Source organism: Cetorhinus maximus, chromosome 15 (assembly GCF_964194155.1).
Source record: "Cetorhinus maximus chromosome 15, sCetMax3.hap1.1, whole genome shotgun sequence".
Taxonomy (NCBI): Eukaryota; Metazoa; Chordata; class Chondrichthyes; order Lamniformes; family Cetorhinidae; genus Cetorhinus; species Cetorhinus maximus.
Genome location: NC_135893.1, coordinates 48,654,716 through 48,676,151, shown reverse-complemented (window position 1 = coordinate 48,676,151; position 21,436 = coordinate 48,654,716). Strand labels below are relative to the sequence as shown.

Genomic DNA, 21,436 nt, shown 5'->3' with positions numbered 1-21,436 from the left:
CTCGCCCTCCCTCCCTCGCCCTCCCTCCCTCTCCTCCCTCGCCCTCCCTCCTCCGCCCTCCCTCCCTCGCCCTCCCTCCCTCGCCCTCCCTCCCTCGCCCTCCCTCCCTCGCCCTCCCTCCCTTGCCCATCCTTGCCCATCCTCGTCCATCCCTCGCCCTCCCTCCCTTCTCTCTCCCTTCTCCCTCCCCCTCCCTCCCCCTCCCCTCCCTCCCCCTCCCTACCCTCTCCCTCCTCCCTCCTCCTCCTCCCTCCCTCCTCCCTCCATCCCTCCCTCCCTCCCTCCCTCCCTCTCCCTCCCTCGCCCGCCCTCCCTCCTCCCTCCCTCGCCCTCCCTCCCTCGCCCCTCCCTCCCTCGCCCTCCCTCCCTCGCCCATCCCTCGTCCATCCCTCGCCCTCCCTCCCTTCTCCCTCCCTTCTCCCTCCCCCTCCCTCCCCCTCCCCCTCCCTCCCCTCCCTACCCTCTCCCTCCCTCCTCCCTCCTCCCTCCCTCCTCCCTCCATCCCTCCCTCCCTCCCTCCCTCCCTCCTCCCTCCCTCCCCCCCCTCCCTCCTCCTCCCTCGCCCGCCCTCCCCTCCTCCCTCCCTCGCCCGCCCTCCCTCCTCCCTCCCTGCCCGCCCCTCCTCCTCCCTCCCTCGCCCGCCCTCCCTCCTCCCTCCCTCGCCCGCCCTCCCTCCTCCCTCCCTCGCCCGCCCTCCCTCCTTCCTCCCTCGCCCGCCCTCCCTCCTCCCTCCCTCCCTCGCCCGCCCTCCCTCGCCCGGCCCTACCTCCTCCCTCCCTCGCCCGCCCTCCCTCGCCCGCCCTCCCTCCTCCCTCCCTCGCCCCGCCCTCCCTCCTCCCTCCCTCGCCCGCCCTCCCTCCTCCCTCCCTCACCCGCCCTCCCTCCTCCCTCCCTCGCCCGCCCTCCCTCCTCCCTCCCCTCGCCCGCCCTCCCTCCTCCCTCCCTCGCCCGGCCCTCCCTCCTCCCTCCCTCGCCCGGCCCCTCCTCCCTCCCTCCCCCCCTCCCTCCCCTCCTCGCCCTCCCTCCCCTCCCTCCTCCCTCTCCCGCCCTCCCTCCCTCCCTCCCTCGCCCGCCCTCCCTCCCTCCTCCCTCGCCCGCCCTCCCTCCCTCCTCCCTCGCCCGCCCTCCCTCCCTCCTCCCTCGCCCGCCCTCCCTCCCTCCCTCCCTCGCCCGCCCTCCCTCCCTCCTCCCTCCCTCGCCCGCCCTCCCTCCTCCCTCCCTCGCCCGCCCTCCCTCCTCCCTCCCTCCTCCCTCCCTCGCCCGCCCTCCCTCCTCCCTCCCTCGCCCGCCCTCCCTCCCTCGCCCGCCCTCCCTCCTCCCTCCCTCGCCCGCCCTCCCTCCTCCCTCCCTCCGCCCGCCCTCCTCTCCCTCCCTCTCCCTCCCCGCCCTCCCTCTCTCTCCCTCTCCCTCCCCCCGCCCTCCCTCTCTCTCCCTCCCTCTCCGCCCTCTCTCTCTCCCCTCCACCCTCTCTCTGTCTCTCTCCAGTTGTACAAGATCTCTGCATTGCTCCAATTCTGGCCTCCTGATCATCACTGATATTTATTGTTCCATTATTAGCAACATATGATTAAGGCCCTAAACTCTGGAATTCCCTCTCTAGCTCTCCTTTCAGATGCTCCTTAAAACTTACCTCTAATGAAGTTTTTGATCATTTGTCCTGATAGTTCCTATCTGTGACAAATTTTGTTTGGTAACACTCCTGTGACGTGTCGTGGGATGTTTGGTATTTACTGAGTGTTTTTTACTGGTAACTCTTAGAAAATTGCATGTTATAAAATGTTGGTATTGCCTACTAACCAATAGCTAGTAGTTATACCTTGGCGTTTGCATCTGCTGAGGATTGGGACAATGATATCTGCAGTGTGGTGCCATTTTACAAAAGCCTTGCAATATTTAACTTATGTCAGGCAAACAAAATAACTTGAGGTAGCTCTTCCATAAACACTCATGCTGCCAGATGAAAATTTGTCATCAGAAATCCATAGCCACTGATCTGAATGTTCGTTATTATTGCAACTCCGGATATTGAGTTGATCATTTTTCGATTCTGATTAATTCTAAATGGTATTATGAGGCTATTATCAATGGTGACTTAAAAAAGAAAGACTTGCCTTTTATATAATGCCTTTCATAGCCACTGGACGTTTCAAGCGTTGAGAGCCAATAAAGTACTTTTGAAGTGTAGTCATTGTTGTAATGCAAAAAACGTGGCAGCCAATTTCTGCGCAGAAAACTTGCACAAACAGCAATGTGATAATGACCAGATAATTTTTTTTAAGTGATGTTGATTGAGGGATAACTATTCAGGCCACTGGGAACAGTTGCCTTCCTTTTCTTCAAAATAGTGCCCTGAGATCTTTTATGTCCACCTGAGAGGGGCCACAGTTCAAAGTGTCATCTGAAAGACGGCACCTCCTGGGGTGTCAGCCTTGACTTTTTTTGTTTAATTCGTGGAGTGGGACTTGAACCCACAACCTTCTGACTCAGAGGTGAGGGTGCTATGAACTGAGCCACAGCTGACACCTGCTTCCTGTTGTCTAAATCTCACCAGGTGCAAAATTGAAAGAATTACCCCCTCTCCAAAAATATCAAGGGTGAGCACTTTATACGGAATAACAGATGTTTTGCAAGTGAATAATGAGTTTAACTGGATTACAGCTCTGAGCTGGAATTCTGGTTTTTCCTCCCCTTTCCTTCTGATTGGGGTGCCTCTAGTTTGGAAACAGTATATTGGGTGCTGGAAGTCTACCAAGCTATTCTTCCTGCAGCCTTTAGGCTTTTAAAACTTAAGCTTTGCTCACCTAATTACTGCTTCTTGATTTCCTTTGAATTTTTCTTAAACCATGATGGTTTCCAATACTATGGGACTTGAGCAAGTGCACTTTCTCGTAAGATTCCCTGGGTGACAGTTGGGAGTGAGCACTCTGTATCTCTGCATTCCATTGTAAGCATGCAGAGGCCAACCATGGCATCCCCATCATGGCTCTAAACGAGACCAATAAACACTGGTTAATGCGCCAGTCCCACAGGAGGCAGCATATTAACCCTGTGTACCATGAAGGAAGCTCTGAGATTACAGCTTTGGCAATACAAAGGTGCTTTTTAATTTTACACTGATACATTTCAAAGATGGTTTTATTTGATTTTAGAGGGGAGAATGGGACTGATGATTTATTGTTAGTAGATTCCCAGTTGCTTTGAACTGTGACAATATATAGGTTATGATCTCTAGGGAGACCATTAACTTTTAAAAAGAAATTTGAACTCCCAGTTATTAACTGAGAATTACACCACACATTTTAAACAGAAACTTTTACTGTACAAGAGTTAAACAAAGCAAGTATGACTAAATTTCATACTATATTTTGTAAACACTTATTCTTTAGGTCCGAAAATCTCAACAGAATGCTTCCAGTCCTACTCTTACTTGTACCCAAGAGTTCCCCAATACTTTACAGGTTCTTGAGAATCCTTTCACTTCTCCTGGGACCAAGCCAAGGTGTGCCTCAGCTCTCTTGAATTCACTTGGATTCTCCTGCTCTCTTGAATTCACTTGGATTCTCCTGAGTGTTCCTGCTATTCTTCAAGGTATGTGGTTCCTTGGGGTCTTTCCGCTAGCATCTGGTACAATACCCTCCAACTCTACTTAAGCACCTCACAGTGGTGGACACCCCAATTCAAGCATGAGCCTTGCTGCTTTCTTGCTCAATTACTCCAAAATTAGAAAACACCCTTGGTTTCTGATAGCCCTTTTGCTATTGGTCTACATCTTATGGCAAATTCTCTCTCGCTGCTTCTCAAAGCTGCTTCCAGGCTCCAATTGCAACTGCCTATTTCTGCGAGAAAACATAACAGATAAAACCTAAACACAAGAAAACCACCACCTTACAAACCCCATGGCAACGTGGCACCCTTGAGAGGTTCCAGGTAGAGATTTCAACTCATCACCTGTTCCCAAACATTGTTTGTTCTGGGAAACCATATGAATACATTAAACTCCTTATGAAGACAACTATAGACATCTTGTCTGTACCAAGGCTTGTAAGGGGCCACCCATTGTTTAGTATTTTCCTACTTCCAACTCTGACCTTATTAAATAAACCTGGCCACCCTTTGAATTACAATCACTTTAAGTTTGTTTACCAGGCTCCTGTCAGGGGTTTTCATTTATCTTACATTTAAAACTTTAACTCCCAAACTAAAAAGTATACTCCCAAAACATATGAATCATGAAATTAGACATTTTTCACAACAAGATTTAATCTTTTGTACTAGCATTTTTTGTGGGAAGTATTGATACAAAAGAAATTAAATACACATTTTTGTACTAAAATAAGCAGTGTAAAAGGGTAAGTGTGGGTGGAATATGTATTCTACTGTTCAGTTTAATTGATGCTAGTGTATTAAATAGTAGACCAAGTATGTTGTCCCTCGTGATGCGATGAAGATTTTTATTGCTGAAAGAGGGGATTGGATTTTAGGAATGGGGGAAGAGGTAGAGAAAGATCTGCTCACCGATGATGTAAGTATTTCTTGATACATTCTTGGAAAATGGATAAGTAATGTTTTACTTGATCCCTGCCCCCCTCATCCCTCTTGCCATGTACCAAACCTGTACATCTTATAACAGATGCAGCTTTAGCTAGGACATTAAATGGAGATTCTGTCCCATCTATTAATGATGTGGGATTTTTTCATCAGGATCAGGAAATACAAAATTTAAGATTCCAGTAGTATTCACCTTTCCTAAGAATCTGTGTAATAATGTGTAATTCTGAATCTCCCTGTAAGTTTGAAGTATAGCACATTCCTATCAGAATTGAACGCCTCTATTATCTGTGATGGCTTGGCATAAATTCAAGGTGCAATCAGGCAAAAATAGATGCTGAGCCAAAAGAGAAATTGGGAAGGTTGGCCAAAACCTTTACAAAGTGGTGGATTTTACAGTGAATCTTAAAGGAGGTGAGGGGGTGAAGAAAGGATGGGGTTTAGTAGCAGGTTATTATACATAGAATTACATAGCACAGAAACAGGCCAGTTAGTGCAACGCGTCTGAAGGCCTAGACACCAATGAAGGGACCAAGAGAGGGGCATTGGACAAGAGGAAGAGAAGCAGAATATTGTGGTGTGGGTAGGTGGTGGGAGGGATCCAAGTAAGGCCACAGGAGGTTGCAAAGATGGGGAAAGATGAGGCCATGAAGAACCTTAAACATGAGGATAAGAACTTTAAATTGAGGGACTTGGAGCCAATGTAGGTCAATGAGGGCAGGAGTGACAGATGAGTGGATCTTTGTACAGGATATGATACTGATTGCAGAGTTTTAGATGAGCTGAAGTTTAGAATGTGGAAGTTGGGAGGTTGGTCAGTTAGGAGACCTATGGAATGTTTGTCTGGAAGTGACAGGCATTAGGATTTGTTATAGATGGACTGTGGCAGATCCGCAGGTGTAGTGGACGGTCTTGGGATGGAGAGAATACAGGGTCAGATATTCGTCTCCAGATCGAATTGGGTGACCAGATTTCCACCTGTCTGATTTAACTTGAGCTATGGCTGAGGAATGGGATGAAATCAGTGTTGAGTATATATAGTTTGAGCTGAGGGCTAAAGGTGATGGCTTTGGTTTTCCCAGTATTAAGTTGGGAGGAATTTGTGGTTCATGCAAGACTGGATGTTAGACAAGCAGTCAGACAACGTTGAAGCAGTGCATAGGTTGAGAGAGGTGATGGAGAGGTAGAGCTGGGTGTCATCTGTTTATGTATGGAAGCTGACCCCATGGCTTTGAGTGATGACATAGAAGAGGTGGGGACCAAGGATAGATCCTTGGGTGACTCTGGAAGTAATAATGCTAGGGCAGGAAGAGAAGCCAAGTAAAAACAGAAAATGCTGGAAATACTCAGGCCAGGTAATACCTGTGGAAAGAGGAACAGAGTTAATGTTTCAGGTTGATGACATCTCGTCAGTCATAGGAATGTCATAGAATTACTCTTCCAGTGCAGTGGCAGAGCAGAAATCTGATTGGAGAGATTCAAACAAAAGATATGGAGCTGCTGCAATCAGTTAGGATACATTGCAAAATATAAATCAGAATTAAATTATGGCAGAATTTCAATTGCAAAGTGCTATTTGTCGCAAGTAATGTGTTGTATTTGCTAAGTAATTAAATCTCGTGATACAATAATACATAATTTTCTAGCAGCTGCCTCCCAATTGTGCTTTACCTTACTTTGAGGTTTTCCACTTATAAAAAGACCCTGCATATGCACACCACCTTATCATCTCTTTTCCCCCCCCCACCCAAACAAAAGCCTGGGGCACAGACCAAATTTTGAACTCTCGACAGCCAGCCTGACTGAGATCAACTAACTCAAAAATAATACCAGAGAATGCTGGATATTCTCAGCAGGTCAGGTAATATAACTTAAAACAGTACAGGGCTTTGAACCTGACACCTTCCCAGTTTATACAGCTGAGCTGCTTTCTGGATAAACACTGTGTGCTATTTGGGGACTGCCGTTGGTGTTTTGAGTAATTTGAAAAACACCCGCCTACTCTGCTTTTTTTAAAAAAATGGCTATTCATTAAATTTTACATCAAAATCTCAAGAACTTGAGGGTAATGAGTGGCTGAATTGTTTTCAATACCACAACATAAGGAATTTTAATAAGCTGCAGTTTAATTATTAACATGGAGTTTTTCATTAGCATCTGATGAAAATTACCATTGAAGGACGCAAACCGGTAATAACTAGTGTAGAGGCAAAGGAGAAATATTTGACTCCTGCTTGGAAAACTTATTTCACTTTTTGCCCTATTGATCTGAAAGTGATCTCAATGCCTATTTGGTGTAAGTTGATTCAGCTGTAATACTTTTTACAATTGAAGATGGGAGATTGTGTGTCAAATGGAATGGAGAAATATACTGGAGGTAAGATATTTTCTTGTATTTTGGGGCCAGAATTAGATTCTGTGGTATTTTAGGGACAGAAGCAGTAGGGCTCGTCAGTTAAAGCACCACTGTTTCACCTCATTGTAACCAATTGAGATACTAATTTAATTGGTTTTATTTCCTCCCCCATCCATGAAGTCAAAGGAATGCTCTAAAATATTTTCAGTTCAGTGATATATGCATGTCTTCCTTTCCATCCCTTTTTGCCTGAATGCTTTTCCACAACCTTTTCTGCTCTTTGCTTAAAATATGCAAACATTTGACCTGTATTGAACTTCAAAATACATTTCAGAAAGGTGAATCCAATTGGCACAATCCCGCATCTGATATGTGTTGGAAGCCTGTAGTAATGTATTAAGAAAAAACTTGAGGTTACATGAAGCAGACCATTTTAGTGTGGAAAGCAAGTTAGATCTGGTAATGTGCATCTCTATTATAATAATAATACGTAGCTTTTGTCTGCCTGGGCTGTTTTGATTGGTCAGATGTTGATCCAGTGAAATTTTGCACCTGTGGGGTGACACTTGACTAAAAAGATATTGTAAATTTTACTACAGCGCTAGGGGGAGGCATTGGAAAGGGGTGGAATAACACATTGAGCTTTGGAAAGGCATGTTTTGGGGAGGGGGTGGGGGGGGTAGCGGTGGGGATGGGATCCGGCATGGGAGATGGGGATGCATTGAGGGGATGGAAGATGGGATGGAAATGATATGAGAGTGATGAAAAGAGTGGGATGGGTATGTCACGAGAGGGATGGCATGCAAAGGATGGAACAGGATGGGGATTTAAAGAAGTGCTGTCACTAAAATGACACTAAATTCACCACAAATGTTTTGCAGGTCTCTGCTAGTTTTATATTAACTATCATAAGCCAGGTTCCTCTATAGGTCATTGGGTAAATCTATTGCCCTAAGTGGATTATCTGATGTGGCACTAGGGCACATAAACAATTAAGATTTCAAGCTCAGTTGCTTTCCTGGGTTAGTGATCTCAGCCAGATCAGCTACCAGGGTGTGAAATGTCTTATTGACTGACCACTGTCAGGCAAAGTGTTGGAGCCAGGGGTGGGACAGGGCTTAAGACAAGACTTAGAATAAACAAGTGTATTGTACCGCAAACAAATTTTATTTAGACATCAAATTAAAAGGGAAGTTATATCTATTTACAAAGTCTATTTAAAAGCGAACAAATTCCTGCAAAACAACTTCTCCGGTTAAAAGCATGGTAAATTCTCCACCAAAATGCAGAGTAGAGGATAGTTGCACACAATCATGAATAAAATTAATCCATCACTTGCGGTCAGGTGTGATTGATAGGGGAGCTCCCCCATCATCTCTACTGTGGCCAGCAAATGTCATATGTGTAGCCATGAGAGTCCGATTAAGGCAAAGTGAAGCAGCCAGAGTTTCCACTGTACGTCCATTGGCACTGAATGAGGATAGGAAGCAGCCATGATTTGAATAACTTGGCCAAACTTTTGGTCTATTAAGTGTGAAATGTTAGGTTGGCCTGTGGTGTCCACATACCAACACAAGTTAATGTCTTCAGGGGGGAATAAATTTGGAAAAGGAAGCAATACTCTCATTTATAAGATTAAATTGATAGAAGGAAAGGTGTTTTAAAGGTTTGAGGTTAGGAGTGTTGTTGCTGAATGCATAACTCTTGATAAAGGTTGAGCTCATCCAAAACTCTGCTGCCAGCATCCTAACTCGCATGAAATCCCATTCACCCATTACCCTTGTGCTCACTGACCTTGGCTCCTGGTCTGATGCCTTATTTGAAAATTCTCACCCATATTTTCAAATCCTTTCCTGCCCTTCCCCCTCCCTATCTCTGAATCCTCCTCGAGCCCTACAATCCTCAAGGATCTCTGCACCCCTTCAATACAGGCTCTTTGCATATCCACAATTTTAACCATTCCACCATTGGCAGTTATGGCCTCCCTTGCCTTGGCCCCCTCTGCCTTTCCTGGTCCTCATTTAGAAAGCCCCTTGAAACCTACCTCTTTGACAAAGCTTTTGGTCACCTCCTGATATCTCCTTAAGTGATGCTAGTTCAAATTTTTTTGATAACTGCTATGAAACTGCTTGGGTCTTTTTAATAAGTGTTAAAGATACTATGTAAATTGAAGCAGCTGTTGGTGTAAATGTAAGCGAACAGTTTCTGTGGTCAAAATGGCATTGAATGGAAAATCCATTGCCGCCTTTTCAGTACTGAATCTATGCAGAAAAACTTTTGAATATTTTACTCCTAACATTTTGACTATAGAGCTGAAAATCTTAGTATTGATGTTTGGGTTTTCTTGGTCTCCATGGTGACAGTTTTGTTTTGTTAAGTGCAAAACACGACAGTGATCTGACGTGCACGAAATCAACTTGTTCCATTCTACTTGTTGAAAAGTAGAAAATGTAACAATAAGTTGCTGTGTATCAACAGAAATATCTAGCACCTTGTTAATATAGTAGTGCTTTACTCTCCATAAAAATATTTAACTATTTATTGTAAGAAAAATCTTAAGTGGCTGAAATAGAATAAAATGCCTACTTTCAATGATGGTGTCTTTTTTTTCCCTTGCATGCTATGCTGAGCTGATTAATGCAGCTCATAACAGATCTTTAATTAAAAACACATGGAAACAGGGAATTGGATTTGAAATCCCGATGGCATTTACAAAAGAGATTATGATTGTTTACTGGCAATTTTTCAAGCTCTCAACAGCTCTTTCATAGAATTGCAAAAAGAGAAAGCTGGTAAAGCATGTTAAATGCTGAATCAATGAAGCACCGTCAAAATCCACTGGTTTTCAATGTGATAAATTTGGAATTTGTATCAAAGTGATGTTTTAATCATTTAAGTTCTGAACATTTTTTATGGGTTGCACATTAGATTGCTGCTGCCTAAATTAAGTAGAGTTAAAATATCTCTGTGAACAGAAATTTGCACTTCTTATTTAGGTCAACAGCTTTGAATTTTTTTCTGCAAATATCAACAGTCCTGAATTTCTGAAGGATGGTCCCAAATTTCTGAAGAAGGGTCATACAGACTCGAAACGTCAACTCTCTTTCTCTCTCCACAGATGCTGCCAGACCTGCTGAGTTTTTCAGCATTTTCTGTTTTTGTTTCAGATTTCCAGCATTCACAGCATTTTGCTTTTATCCTGAAGGATGGAGTTAGTCACCCAAAATAAAACAGTGCAGAAATGTTTTTAAATTAATAAACAGCAAAAGAAATATCTTGCACTAAGGGCTAAAATGCAGAAACTTGATCTTCGATTCCCTAGCGGGGTCTTTTAATCATCCTTGGAGTGTCATTTGGAAACCTATGATTATGGATAGGATTGCTGTAGTCCTGATTTGCTATGTTTTTCTTGAGTTTATTATACAGTAGTACTTGGCTGAAATCTTAATGTATGTTTCACATCAGTTTATTGCAGTAATCTGGTCATGATCTATCACTATTCAAACACATAAAGACCAATATATAATTTACATTTGCATTAATCAACTTCAACTGGAAATTTGTTTTCCATTGACCTTAATTTTATGAAATATCAATATATGTATTATATTGGTGGCTAAGCAGATATAGTTTGGATATATTATATATAATATACATTTTATGGTACAGGAGGAGGCCATTGTCCAGCTGATAGTTATCCAACCTAATTCCACTTTCCAGCTCCTCCTCCATAGGCTTCAGCACTACAAGTCCATAGCCAAGCATTTTTTAAGATGTGATGATGGTTTCTGCCTCCTCTCCCCCTATCCTTTTCAGGCAGTGAGTTCAAGACTCCTCTGGGTTAAAAAGTTTCTCCTCAACTTCCCTCTAATCCTCCTTCCAGTTACTGAATCTGTCCCTGGTTATTAGCCCCTCTGCTAAGGGGATATGTCCTCCCAATCCATTCTATCTACAGCCCTTATAATTTTAGACACCTCAATTAAATCTCCCCTTCTTGCCCTCTGTTCCAAAGAAAGCAACCCTGCATGTTCAATCCTTCTTCACAGCTAAAATTCTTTATTCTTGGCAATATAGAATCATAGAATGGTTCCAGCACAGAAGGAGGCCATTCAAACTGTTGTGTCCATACCAGCTCTCTGCAAGAGCAACTAGCTAGTCTCATTCTGCATTTTTCCTGTAGATCTGTAATTCTTTTCTCTTCAAGGGCTTATCTAATTCCCTTTTAAAAACCTCAATTGAATCTGCATCACCACAGACCCTCAGGCAGCGCATTCCAGATCTTAAGCGCTTGCTGCGTTAATTTTTTTTCTCATGTTGCCATTGCTTCTTTTGACATTCACCTTAAATTGGTCTCTTTTGGTGCTTGACCCTTCTGTCACTGGGAACAGTTTCTCCCCATCTGCTCTGTCTAGAGCCTTTATGATTTTGAACAATTCTATCAAATCTCCTTTCAACCTTCTCTTCTATAATGAGTACAACACTGCTGTAAAAAAACAGCATTCAATGGCACTGAGTCAAACTGCTAATTTGGAGAGCTGGTGCAGACATGATGGGCTTAATGGCTTCCTTCTGCGCCGTAACAATTCTGTGATTGTGTACAGCAAGGTGCCACAAACATATGTGATAGATGAACTCCAGCTTCTCCAAATTATCCACGTAACTGAAGTCCCTCATTCCCGGAATCATTCTTATAAATTTTTCCTGCACCCTGTCTGAAGTTTTCACTTCCTTCCTAAAGAGCAGTGCTCAGAATTGGACACATTACTTCAGTTAAGGCCAAGCCACTGTTTTATAAGGGGTCATCGTAACTTTCTTGCTTTATACTCTGTGCCTCTGTTTATGAAGCCTCAGGGGCTCATTTGCCTTTTTAAACACTTTTTCAACCTGCTCTGTTGCCGTCACTGATTTATGTACATTCACCCCCAGGTCCCTCTGCTCCTGCATGTCCTTTAGAATTGTACCCATTACTTTATATTACCTCTCTTTGTTCTTCCTACCAAAATGTATCACTTTACACTTCCCTGCATTGAATTAATCTGCCACATGTCCGCCTGTACTACCAGACTGCCTATCTCTTCTTGAAGTCAATTGGCAAATTTTGAATTTGCTCCCTAAACACCCAAGTCTAGGTCTTTAATGTATATCAAGAAAAGCAGTGATCCTACTACCGATGCCTGGGGATCCCCACTCTGTACCTTCTTCCAGGCTGAAAAACAGCCATTCAGCACAGTAATAAAAGCCAAATGCTGGAAATTTCTAAAGAGTCGTATTCGACTTGAAACGTTAACTCTGTTTCTCTCTCCACAAATGCTGCTAGACCTGTTGAGTATTTCCAGCACCTTGTTTTTATAAACTGTTCACCAATACTCCTCTTGCTGTTTTCTGTCCTTCAGCCAACTTTGTATCCATGTTACCACTGTCCCTTTTATTCCATAGGCTTCAACTTCGGTGGCATGCCTATTATGTGAAACTTCATCAGAATTTTTTTTCATGTTCACGTATACATGTCAACAACGTTACCCTCCTCAACCCTCCCTGTTACCTCATCAAAAAACTTGTATCAAGCTCTTTAAACACAATTTGCCTTTAACAAATCAGTACTGGCTTTCCTTATTGTCCAATTTATTAATTTTTCCTGGATTATTGTTTCTGAGACTTTTCCCACCACCCAGTTTAAACTGACTGGCCTGTAGTTGCTGGGCTTTTCATTGCACCCCTTTGTGAACAAGGGTGTAGCATTTACAATTCTCCAGTCCTATGGCACCACCCCTGTATCTCCTTAACCACGATGAGTGGAAAATCTTAGTTCAAAAGCTAGAGTTTTGCTTCAGTCTGCAAAAATATGGCAGCTGTTGTTTGTGTTTGGCAGATGCTTTTAAATCTGTGCAGTAATGTGTAAAATGTTTACAATCAATTCCCAGCGATATTGGAACTCCCCTGAATTGCCAGTTATTTTCCATGACAAGAATGTTATTTTGTGTTTTAAATAACAATGGAGAATGATTGTAATTTTGTTTTGTGGCATCCCCCCCCCACTTTCCCACCGCCCCCCCACCCCCAGCCACTGTAACTTATTTATATAACCTTATGTTGCTTTTAACTACAGCTTTGACACTGTTGCTTCAATACCTTTGCGTTGCTGCAGTGACAAATTGCAGAATGAAATGGGCATAAGCGCATCTTTGTTGAATGTTTTACTGGTACTAAGACCATCTGGCAGAGCTAGTCTAACATGCGTAACTCTGTACTTGATATGAAAGAGAAGCCAAAGTGAAGTAAGCCCAAACTTTAATGTTAAAAAGTTGAAGCAAGCCCTGGCCATTGTGCTGTCATTCAGTGATTGACAAGAGCTGAGTGTACCGCCAGCTGTTTGGATTTATTAAAAACCTCATTGGAGGTCAAAAGCGAGTGTAAATCACACTGTGCATGTGTGGAACTCTCCAAATTCGCAGCAGCATAAGTGAGCAGTGTAATTGTAGCTTGCTGTTGACTTTGAGGCTTTTCATTTTGTTTCTTTTTCTCCTTCCTCCTCTCTGTAGAGCTCAACAGTCCAGGAGAAATTGTATCCTATGATGTATTTGATTAACATGCTCTGTATAACCTTCAGTGCCACCCCAGACCGCAATTTATTTCTTATGTATGACGCTTTGCAGCCATTTGATATCAATTTTAATCCCTAGATTCAAATGCCTGCAGTACCTAGAAATTTTGCTATGAGAAAACCTGACAAAAAATTATAGATTTACTTAACTCAAGTGAGTTACAAGACCATTAAGTTGTTACACATTATTGCAGTGGTGAGGTGAACAGGAAAAAATCCTGAATCCTCTATCCAATTTCAGGGATTTGTTATAAATTTGGCATTGGTGCAGGAACTTTGCTTGAATGACCTCAAAAAACGGAAAGGCACAGTAGAACATGTGAGTAGTGTTGTTCGCTGATGCCAGTCACTCCATTATTGTAATTAGTGGATTAGATACGTGCAGAAGGGTGACAGATCAATATTCCTCAATTATGCATTGAGCTACTGCAAACACAAGACCAGTTATCGAATCTGAATTAACAACAGTACTAGTAAATTAAAAAAAAGGTACTGTTTTCATACTTGGCACATAAATGAGCAGTCCTGTGACTGTGTTTTTAAAAATATTTTATATATGGTATGTATTGAATTTGGAGCTGTGCTTCTGCAATCTGGTGGAATCTTAACAAGATAATACCACAATTTAGCAATTCCCTTCTGTCTCCCATTTGGTGCATAAAGAGCTGCTTCGTGTTGTCTTAACATTTCTTGGAAATGTATCAAAGAAATGGGGCATTGATATGAGTTGCAAGGCAAAAGGATCCTAAATATTGATTTCCATAACGCCTTCCAAAAGTCAAAATGCTGCTAAAACTGTGGCTAAAAGAGTTGACTTGGAAAATGTAATTAATATTGGAGACTGATTACTGCACACGGGCATTTATTGGCTTATGTGAGGACACGTTGGGCCCCCAAAGGATGGATAGAGTTCACAATATAGAACAGAGGATGTATCTGGATACTTAATGTTTGTGGAAATGGGTGCAATGGGTGTTGAATTAGGCAATATAAGGTTTTGGAACCAAATTTCTAGGTAATTCTGGATTTTTTATGCTTTTAAAATATACTGCATATTTATAGGAGAATGAAATAGGTTGTTGAGCATCCAAGTTTTTTTACTGCAATATTTTGGGCAGAACATTGCAACAGAGGAAAGTTTTGCACAAGAATTTTTGTAAATTAAAGTCTCAAATAGTTAATCAGAAAGGAGGAAAAAATGAGCTCCCAAGTGAGGAGGAGTAAAGATACTTAGCTGATTAGAGGGAAGGGAAAGAATGGCAAGCAGGCAGGATGTAAATTATAAGTTTTATTACAAAGATCAGTTGTTCTGTGGCATTGTGCATAGTAAGTGCTGACTGTTTTTTGATTGGAGCATTATACCATGTGATAACCAATATATTCTTCTGCTGTGAAGATGCAGCCGCATTTAAGTTTGCCTATGCTCGTCAGACCATAAAGTATAATTACCGCAAATAAACAGATTGAGTTTAAACTGGTTTAATTGCTATTTAGTAAGGGATACTTGCGCATCAGGGTGCTTTTTGGCTTTATCACTAAGGGGGGGAACTATGAATTTTTTTATTAATACTTGTGATACGTCAACGTGTGGCATCTGAAATTACACTCTGTGATGGATACTCCCAAACATTTTTATGGATTAATGTTATCCTCATTTCCATAACAGCCAATCTTGTGGGCTTTGAGTGAGTCAACCAATTTATACCATAATATAGTTGGTTAAGTACAATTATTTCTGAATTATATTAAATACTAGCTATCTGCACTTTCTAATAGTGAAAACTGCTTTTACAATACTGTTTATAACTGAGTTACTATTTGATATTCCAGGGAATTATTTTGCAAGTCATTTCTTCATGGGTGGCGAGAAATTTGATACACCACATCCTGAGGGATACCTGTTTGGTGAGAATATGGATTTGAATTTCTTGGGAAACCGCCCTGTACAGGTATTGTATCTTTTAGTACAGCCATTAATCTGATGCAATAAACTAACAGTGCCAAGCAAGAACTTAGTAAATTTGCAGGCCACTGTACTCACAAGAGGACATTGTTGTTTAAAAGCACCTCTCTTTTCCTCTTCTGCTACCCGACAAAGATGAAATCCCTTCCTTCTAGTTTCGTTTCAAACACATGTAAATGCAGACTCATAGTCAGCAACAAAAGCTTGCAATTGTGTAGTGTCTTTACTACTATAAAACATCGCACAGTGCTCAGAGAGACAAATAGAAATAAACGCTGAGCAATTGTGGGAGAAGGCATAATTAAGAGAGAGGTTTTCAGAGGGCTTTTGAAGGAGAGAGCACTGACATAGTGGAGGGTTTTAGGGAAAGTACCCGAATTGGGCTAAGGAAACTGAAAGCTCCATGATGGAAGATGGAACAGAGGATGATGAAAATGAAGCCAAAGCAAAAGAATAGTGATACATGCAGGAACATGGAACTAGAAGAGGTCGCAAAGATATGGAGGGAAGAGGCCATAGAAGAACCTGTGCTCGGCAAGAATGATTTTGAGATTGATGTGTTGAAGGAGAGCTGATAAATGTCAAACAGGACGGTAATTTGAAGTTAGTGTCAGGAAAGGGTATGAGAAAGAGTTTTTGGAAGAGATGTAATTTGTTAAGGATGGAGCTCATTAAGTCAAGATGGAAAGTCTAGGTGGCCAAGTGGATAAGTCTTTCAGTGGCATCAATGAGTAAGGTAGAAATGAAGATGAATTATGCTTGGAGATGGTTTTGGTGGATTTAGAGTGTGGGATTGAACAGGATGCCAAGATTACTTACTATTGGGCTTAGCATGAACAAACTGCCAGGGACATGGATGAAGTTGAGGAAAAGGGTTGATTTTTGGCACGAGTTGAATGGGATGGTTTTAATTGTGCATACATTGACTGAAGAAAGTTTTCACTATCCAGTTGGTACATATCATCAGGATATTTGTGAAATCTAACCCCATGTCTGCAAATGATGTTTCTGAGGGACAGCATCACAACAAAGAAAGAGAAAGGCCCAGGAATGGAGCATTTGGCTACACCCATGATGATCTGGATGGAATGAAAAGCTTTTATGGAAGATGTGCTGGCATTATTGGAACAGGTAGAAATGGAAAGAACCTGATGTGGCACAACAGTAACTTTTATGTTGTGGAGACAGGTGTGCAGCAGCAAATGAATAGTGGCAGTGCCTGACAATGAGTGTTAGTTTTGTAACTGTAGATGAATAATTGCAAGTGTATGAACCCTTAAAATTATTTCATAATAATTACTTAGTTTGAATCCTGTAACGTTCCCAATGATTGGGGTGCTTTCTACAGATGTAGCAAAACGAACTCACTTTCTGTACAGAGTAGTGCAAGGGTACTTCAACTGCTCAGTCTGACAGCAGTCATATTTGTTTGACTCCTTTGTTCCCAGCGTCAGTACATTTGCTTAGTATTGCAAGTAATGATTCTGCTCCTTTCAGAAGCCTGTTGTTACAAACGCTGAACTTTATAAGACAATTATGTTTTAAACTATGTCCTTTAATTCAAGGTAAAATGGAGTAGTTTGGAGAGGGGAGTGTGACCTCCTATGAAATATACTAAGTCTGCTCGGAGACAAATCCATGTGACCTTGTTATGAAGACATAAACTCAAATCCAAACTTGTTGAAAGTAAATTGAAAGTTTTAACACCTTAGCACAAAGGAGGAGGCAACTGGCCTTGCTGCGTACAGACTCTTGACTCTCAGAGTCAGTTAGTTAGAGAGATTTGGGGAAGAAGAGCCACGACAGGTGTTGGTATGCCAGGCAGAAGAAAAGGACAGAGTGCTGGTGAGGATGGATCCCCTGTTCAAAGGATGAAGCTTGTGGAAAGTTGAAGATTAAGGAGTTGCCAGAGTGCCATGCTACTGAAAGTCCATTGAAGAATGCTCAGAAGATTGAGTGAAGGAAACTTTTTTTAAAAGCACATGGGAAGATCCGCCCTGGTGGGGCAGGGAGAAGAGCCAGGAATTAAAGCCAGGAAGAACTTGAGACGTTGAACACATGACTGCTTTTCTACTGAGAGTCTGGCGTAATGTATAAACATTGCATGGGTTTTTTGGCTGTGTTAAGAAGTTAATCAGGAATACCTTTTCTGTAGTTTTAGTGTATCATTTGCCTAATAAGTAACGTTTAGTCAGTGTTGATTTTAGTTTGTTTGTTGCAGGATGCTGCCTGGTCTGGAGGTTGTTAACTATGAGGAGAGGTTGGAGAAACTCGGATTGTTCTCACTAGTGCAACAGAGATTGAGGGGCGACTTGATAGAAATTTACAAAATTATGAGTGGCATGGACAGAGTAGATAGTCAGAAGCTTTTTCCCAGGGTGGAAGAGTCAATTACTAGGGGACATAGATTTAAGGTGAGAGGAGAGACCTATAAAGGTGATGTGCGGGGCAAGTTTTTTATGCAGAGGGTAGTGAGTGTCTGGAATTCGCTGCCAGAGGAGGTGGTGGAAGCAGGCATGATAGTGGTGTTTAAGAGGCAGCTTGACAAATACATGAATAGGATGGGAATAGAGGGATACGGACCCCGGAAATGCAAAATGTTTTAGTTGACGGGCAATATGATTGGCGCAGGCATGGAGGGCCGAAGGGCCTGTTCCTGTGCTGTACTTTTCTTTCCTTTCTTTCTTTCTTACAAGTTGTAAAATGTGAAACCTTGTCATGTGATCCTTTGCTTCAGTCACTGGGAAATTCATACTTTAAAAAAAAAATTATCGGTCTCTATGGGGATCTTAACACTTCACAATTTGAGTTCTCATTGCCTGTGAGTTCAGTAGTTTTGCATGTCTACTGCCAACTACAACAGTTGGCAAACTCACTGTAAAAATGACAGACATGATGAATGAGCCTTCCATTCTTATTTCCAGACAACAGCAGAATGTCACTTGTATATGAAGGGCATTTTTTTTGGTTTTTGTTCTGTGATTGGATTTCAGAAGTTTACGGTCTGACTCATCATGGAAACACATTAGAAAATTCATGTTTCCTTAAAAAGAGAGACAGTATCAGCAGTTACTGTGCCATTTGTTTATGGCACCATTCCTTTTGTATAGACTGTTTTCCTACCCATTCATCCATTTTAATGTATTTAAACAGTTGAAGTCCATTGAGGATGATTTATACTCTTTCTGCTGTTAGGAATGGGAACAACTGAGGTAATTAATAAAATTCAGATGACTTGGTACCTGTTTGTCACTACCATTTTGAGTTTTAGTAAAGTTGGAATAGACATAAATTCATGAAGTTCCAGGGAGACTGAAGTTCTTTTCAACCTTTCTGTTAAGCTGCTGATTCATGCTGGTGTACAGTATTACTGTTACCAGCCACACTCTGCTATTTCACTTTAGTGACTTTTATTCAAATGTGAGCCCAGATAGTGAGTCTTGATAAGCTATTCAACTGTAGGGACATTGTTGTGCATCTTCACCTGATATCCATATATAAACACTTTTCACCAGGAGTCATTTGATAGCAGTCGGGAGTGGAATCCCAGCTGTAGCACACCCCCCCCCCCCCCCCCCCGGCGGCCGGTTTGTAAAGGCCAATTCTGGTAGTTCTGTTGCTAGTTCAGCTAACTCAACTCAAACCAGTGGTTGTACTTGGACTGACTAATTTGTTTAGCTCAGCAGTTCTGAATTGAAGTGTTTGCTGGCTGAGGCATTGGAGCACACGGAGTCTGTGCTGCCTTGTCCATTCCTGCCCTTAGTTTGAAGTGGGCAGTTTAGTTTGCCAGAGGGAGAGTCTGGAGTTATGGTGTCACCCATGGCTTAGTTGGTAGGCCTCTCATCTCTGAGTCAGGAGGTTGTAGGTTCAAGTCCCAGTCCAGAGACTGAAACACAAAATCTAGGCTGAAACTGCAGTACTGAGGGAGTCTTGAACTGTTGGAGGTGTCACCTTCCTCAGAGGAGATGTTAAACTGAGGTCTCACCTGCCCACTCAGTTGGACCCAAAAGATCCATGACATTATTTTGGAGAAGAGAAAGGGAGTCCTTATAAAATATATAAGACCATAAGACATAGGAGCAGAAATTAGGCTATTCGGCCCATCGAGTCTGCTCCGCCATTCAATCATGGCTGATAAGTTTCTCAACCCCATTCTCCTGCCTTCTCCCAGTAACCTTTGATCCCTTTACCAATCAGAACCTATCATCCCTTTACCAATCAGAACCTATCTATCTTGGTCTTAAATACACTCAATGACCTGGCCTCCACAGCCTTCTGTGGCAATTGCTTAATTAACATCACTAAAGCAGATTAACTGTTCATCTATCACACATCTGTTTGTGGCACCATGCTGTACACAGTCACAAAATTGTTACGGTGTAGAAGCAGGCCATTCGGGCCACCATGTCTGCACTGGCTCTCCAACTGAGTATTATGACTCCATGCCATTGAATGCTGTTTTTCTTTACAGCGGTGACTGCAATTCTTGAGTATTTCATTGACTGTAAATTGTTTTGGGACAACAATGAGCATTTTTTCCAGAATTTGGGCGATTTGATTTTACAAAATTAAATATGTAGCATTTTGGACTTTGTCAAAATGGTGAAACATAGTAAAATGCTTATCATTTTCAGCTTGTAAATCATTTTTATTTTGAGCTTAATGCATCATTGTCAATTTATTACACTGAGGGCAGTTACATGTAGCTTTTCATGTCAAGGCTCAAGCTGAGCGTTCTCTTCCTTGTCCCAGCTACAATGGAAAGGCTGCTGAATGGCAGCTAAACACTGAATATGAATGAGTCTGTTTGCTCCGTGGTGCCATATGCATTCACAATCCACCATTACCGGTAAGGAGTTACACAATTCTATTTATTCCCTTTGCTTAGAAAAATACAGTGATCTCCCTTCTCTGAGTCCTATCATATATTTCATACATAATCTTTGATTGAACTGCTACACACTTGTAGACATTAAAAAACAGCTGAAGGCACTGGATACTGCAAAGGCTATGGACCCTGACAATAGCCTCGCAGTAGAACCGAAGACTTGTGCTTCAGAACTAGCCGTGCCCTTAGCCAAGATGTTCCAGTACAGCTACAACACTGGCATCTACCCAGCAATGTGAAAATTGCCCAGGTACATCCTGTCCACAAAAAACAGGACAAAGCCAATCCAACCAATTACTGTCACATCAGTCTACTTTTGATCATCAGCAAGTGATGGAAAATATCGACAGTGCTATCAAGTGGACTTAAATTGCAGTAACCAGCTCACTTTAGGTTCCGACAGGTCCACGCATCTCCTGACCTCATTACAGCCTTGTCCAAGCCTGGATAAAAGAGCTGAGCTCGAGATGAGGTGAAAGTGAATGCCCTTGACATCAAGGTAGCATTTGACCGAGTGTGGTAACAAGGAGCCTGAGCAAAACTAGAGTCAACAGGAATCAGGGAGGGGGAGTAAACTCTCCACTGGTTGGAGTCATATGTAGCACAAAGGAAGATGGTTGTGGTTGTTGGAGGTCAATCCTCTCAGTACCAAGACATTGTTTCAGGAGCTCCGTATATATGATGCACTGCAGCAACTCGCCAAGCCTCCTTCGGCAACACCTTCCAAACCCGTGACTTCTACCACCAAAGAAGAACAAGGGCAGCTATGCATGGGGCCACTACCACCTGCAAGTTCCCCTCCAAGCTACACACCATCCTGACTTGGAAGCATATTGCTATTCCTTCACTGTCACTGGATCAAAATCTTGGAACTCCCTTTCTAACAGCACTCTGGGTACACCTACAGGAGATGGATTGCAGCGGTTCAAGAAGGCAGCTCACCAGCAATTAGGGCTGGGAACAAATGTTGGCCTTGCAAGCAACGCCCACATCCCATAAAAGAATATTACAAATCTATAGGTTTGAACAAATTACTAGCTTTTGAGTGTTCAAAGATTAGGTTTTTAATTGGCTGCTCCC

At 42.5% G+C, this 21,436-nt stretch overlaps 1 protein-coding gene across 1 annotated transcript in view; it reads left to right on the top strand.

Moving 5' to 3' along the window:
- Positions 1-21,436, top strand: part of LOC144691150 (E3 ubiquitin-protein ligase MGRN1-like) — a 48,443-nt gene that overhangs the window by 16,439 nt on the left and 10,568 nt on the right. The window contains exon 2 of the mRNA XM_078559216.1: positions 15,336-15,454. Coding sequence (XP_078415342.1) covers positions 15,336-15,454 — 119 coding nt within the window. The remainder of the gene's footprint in view (positions 1-15,335; positions 15,455-21,436) is intronic.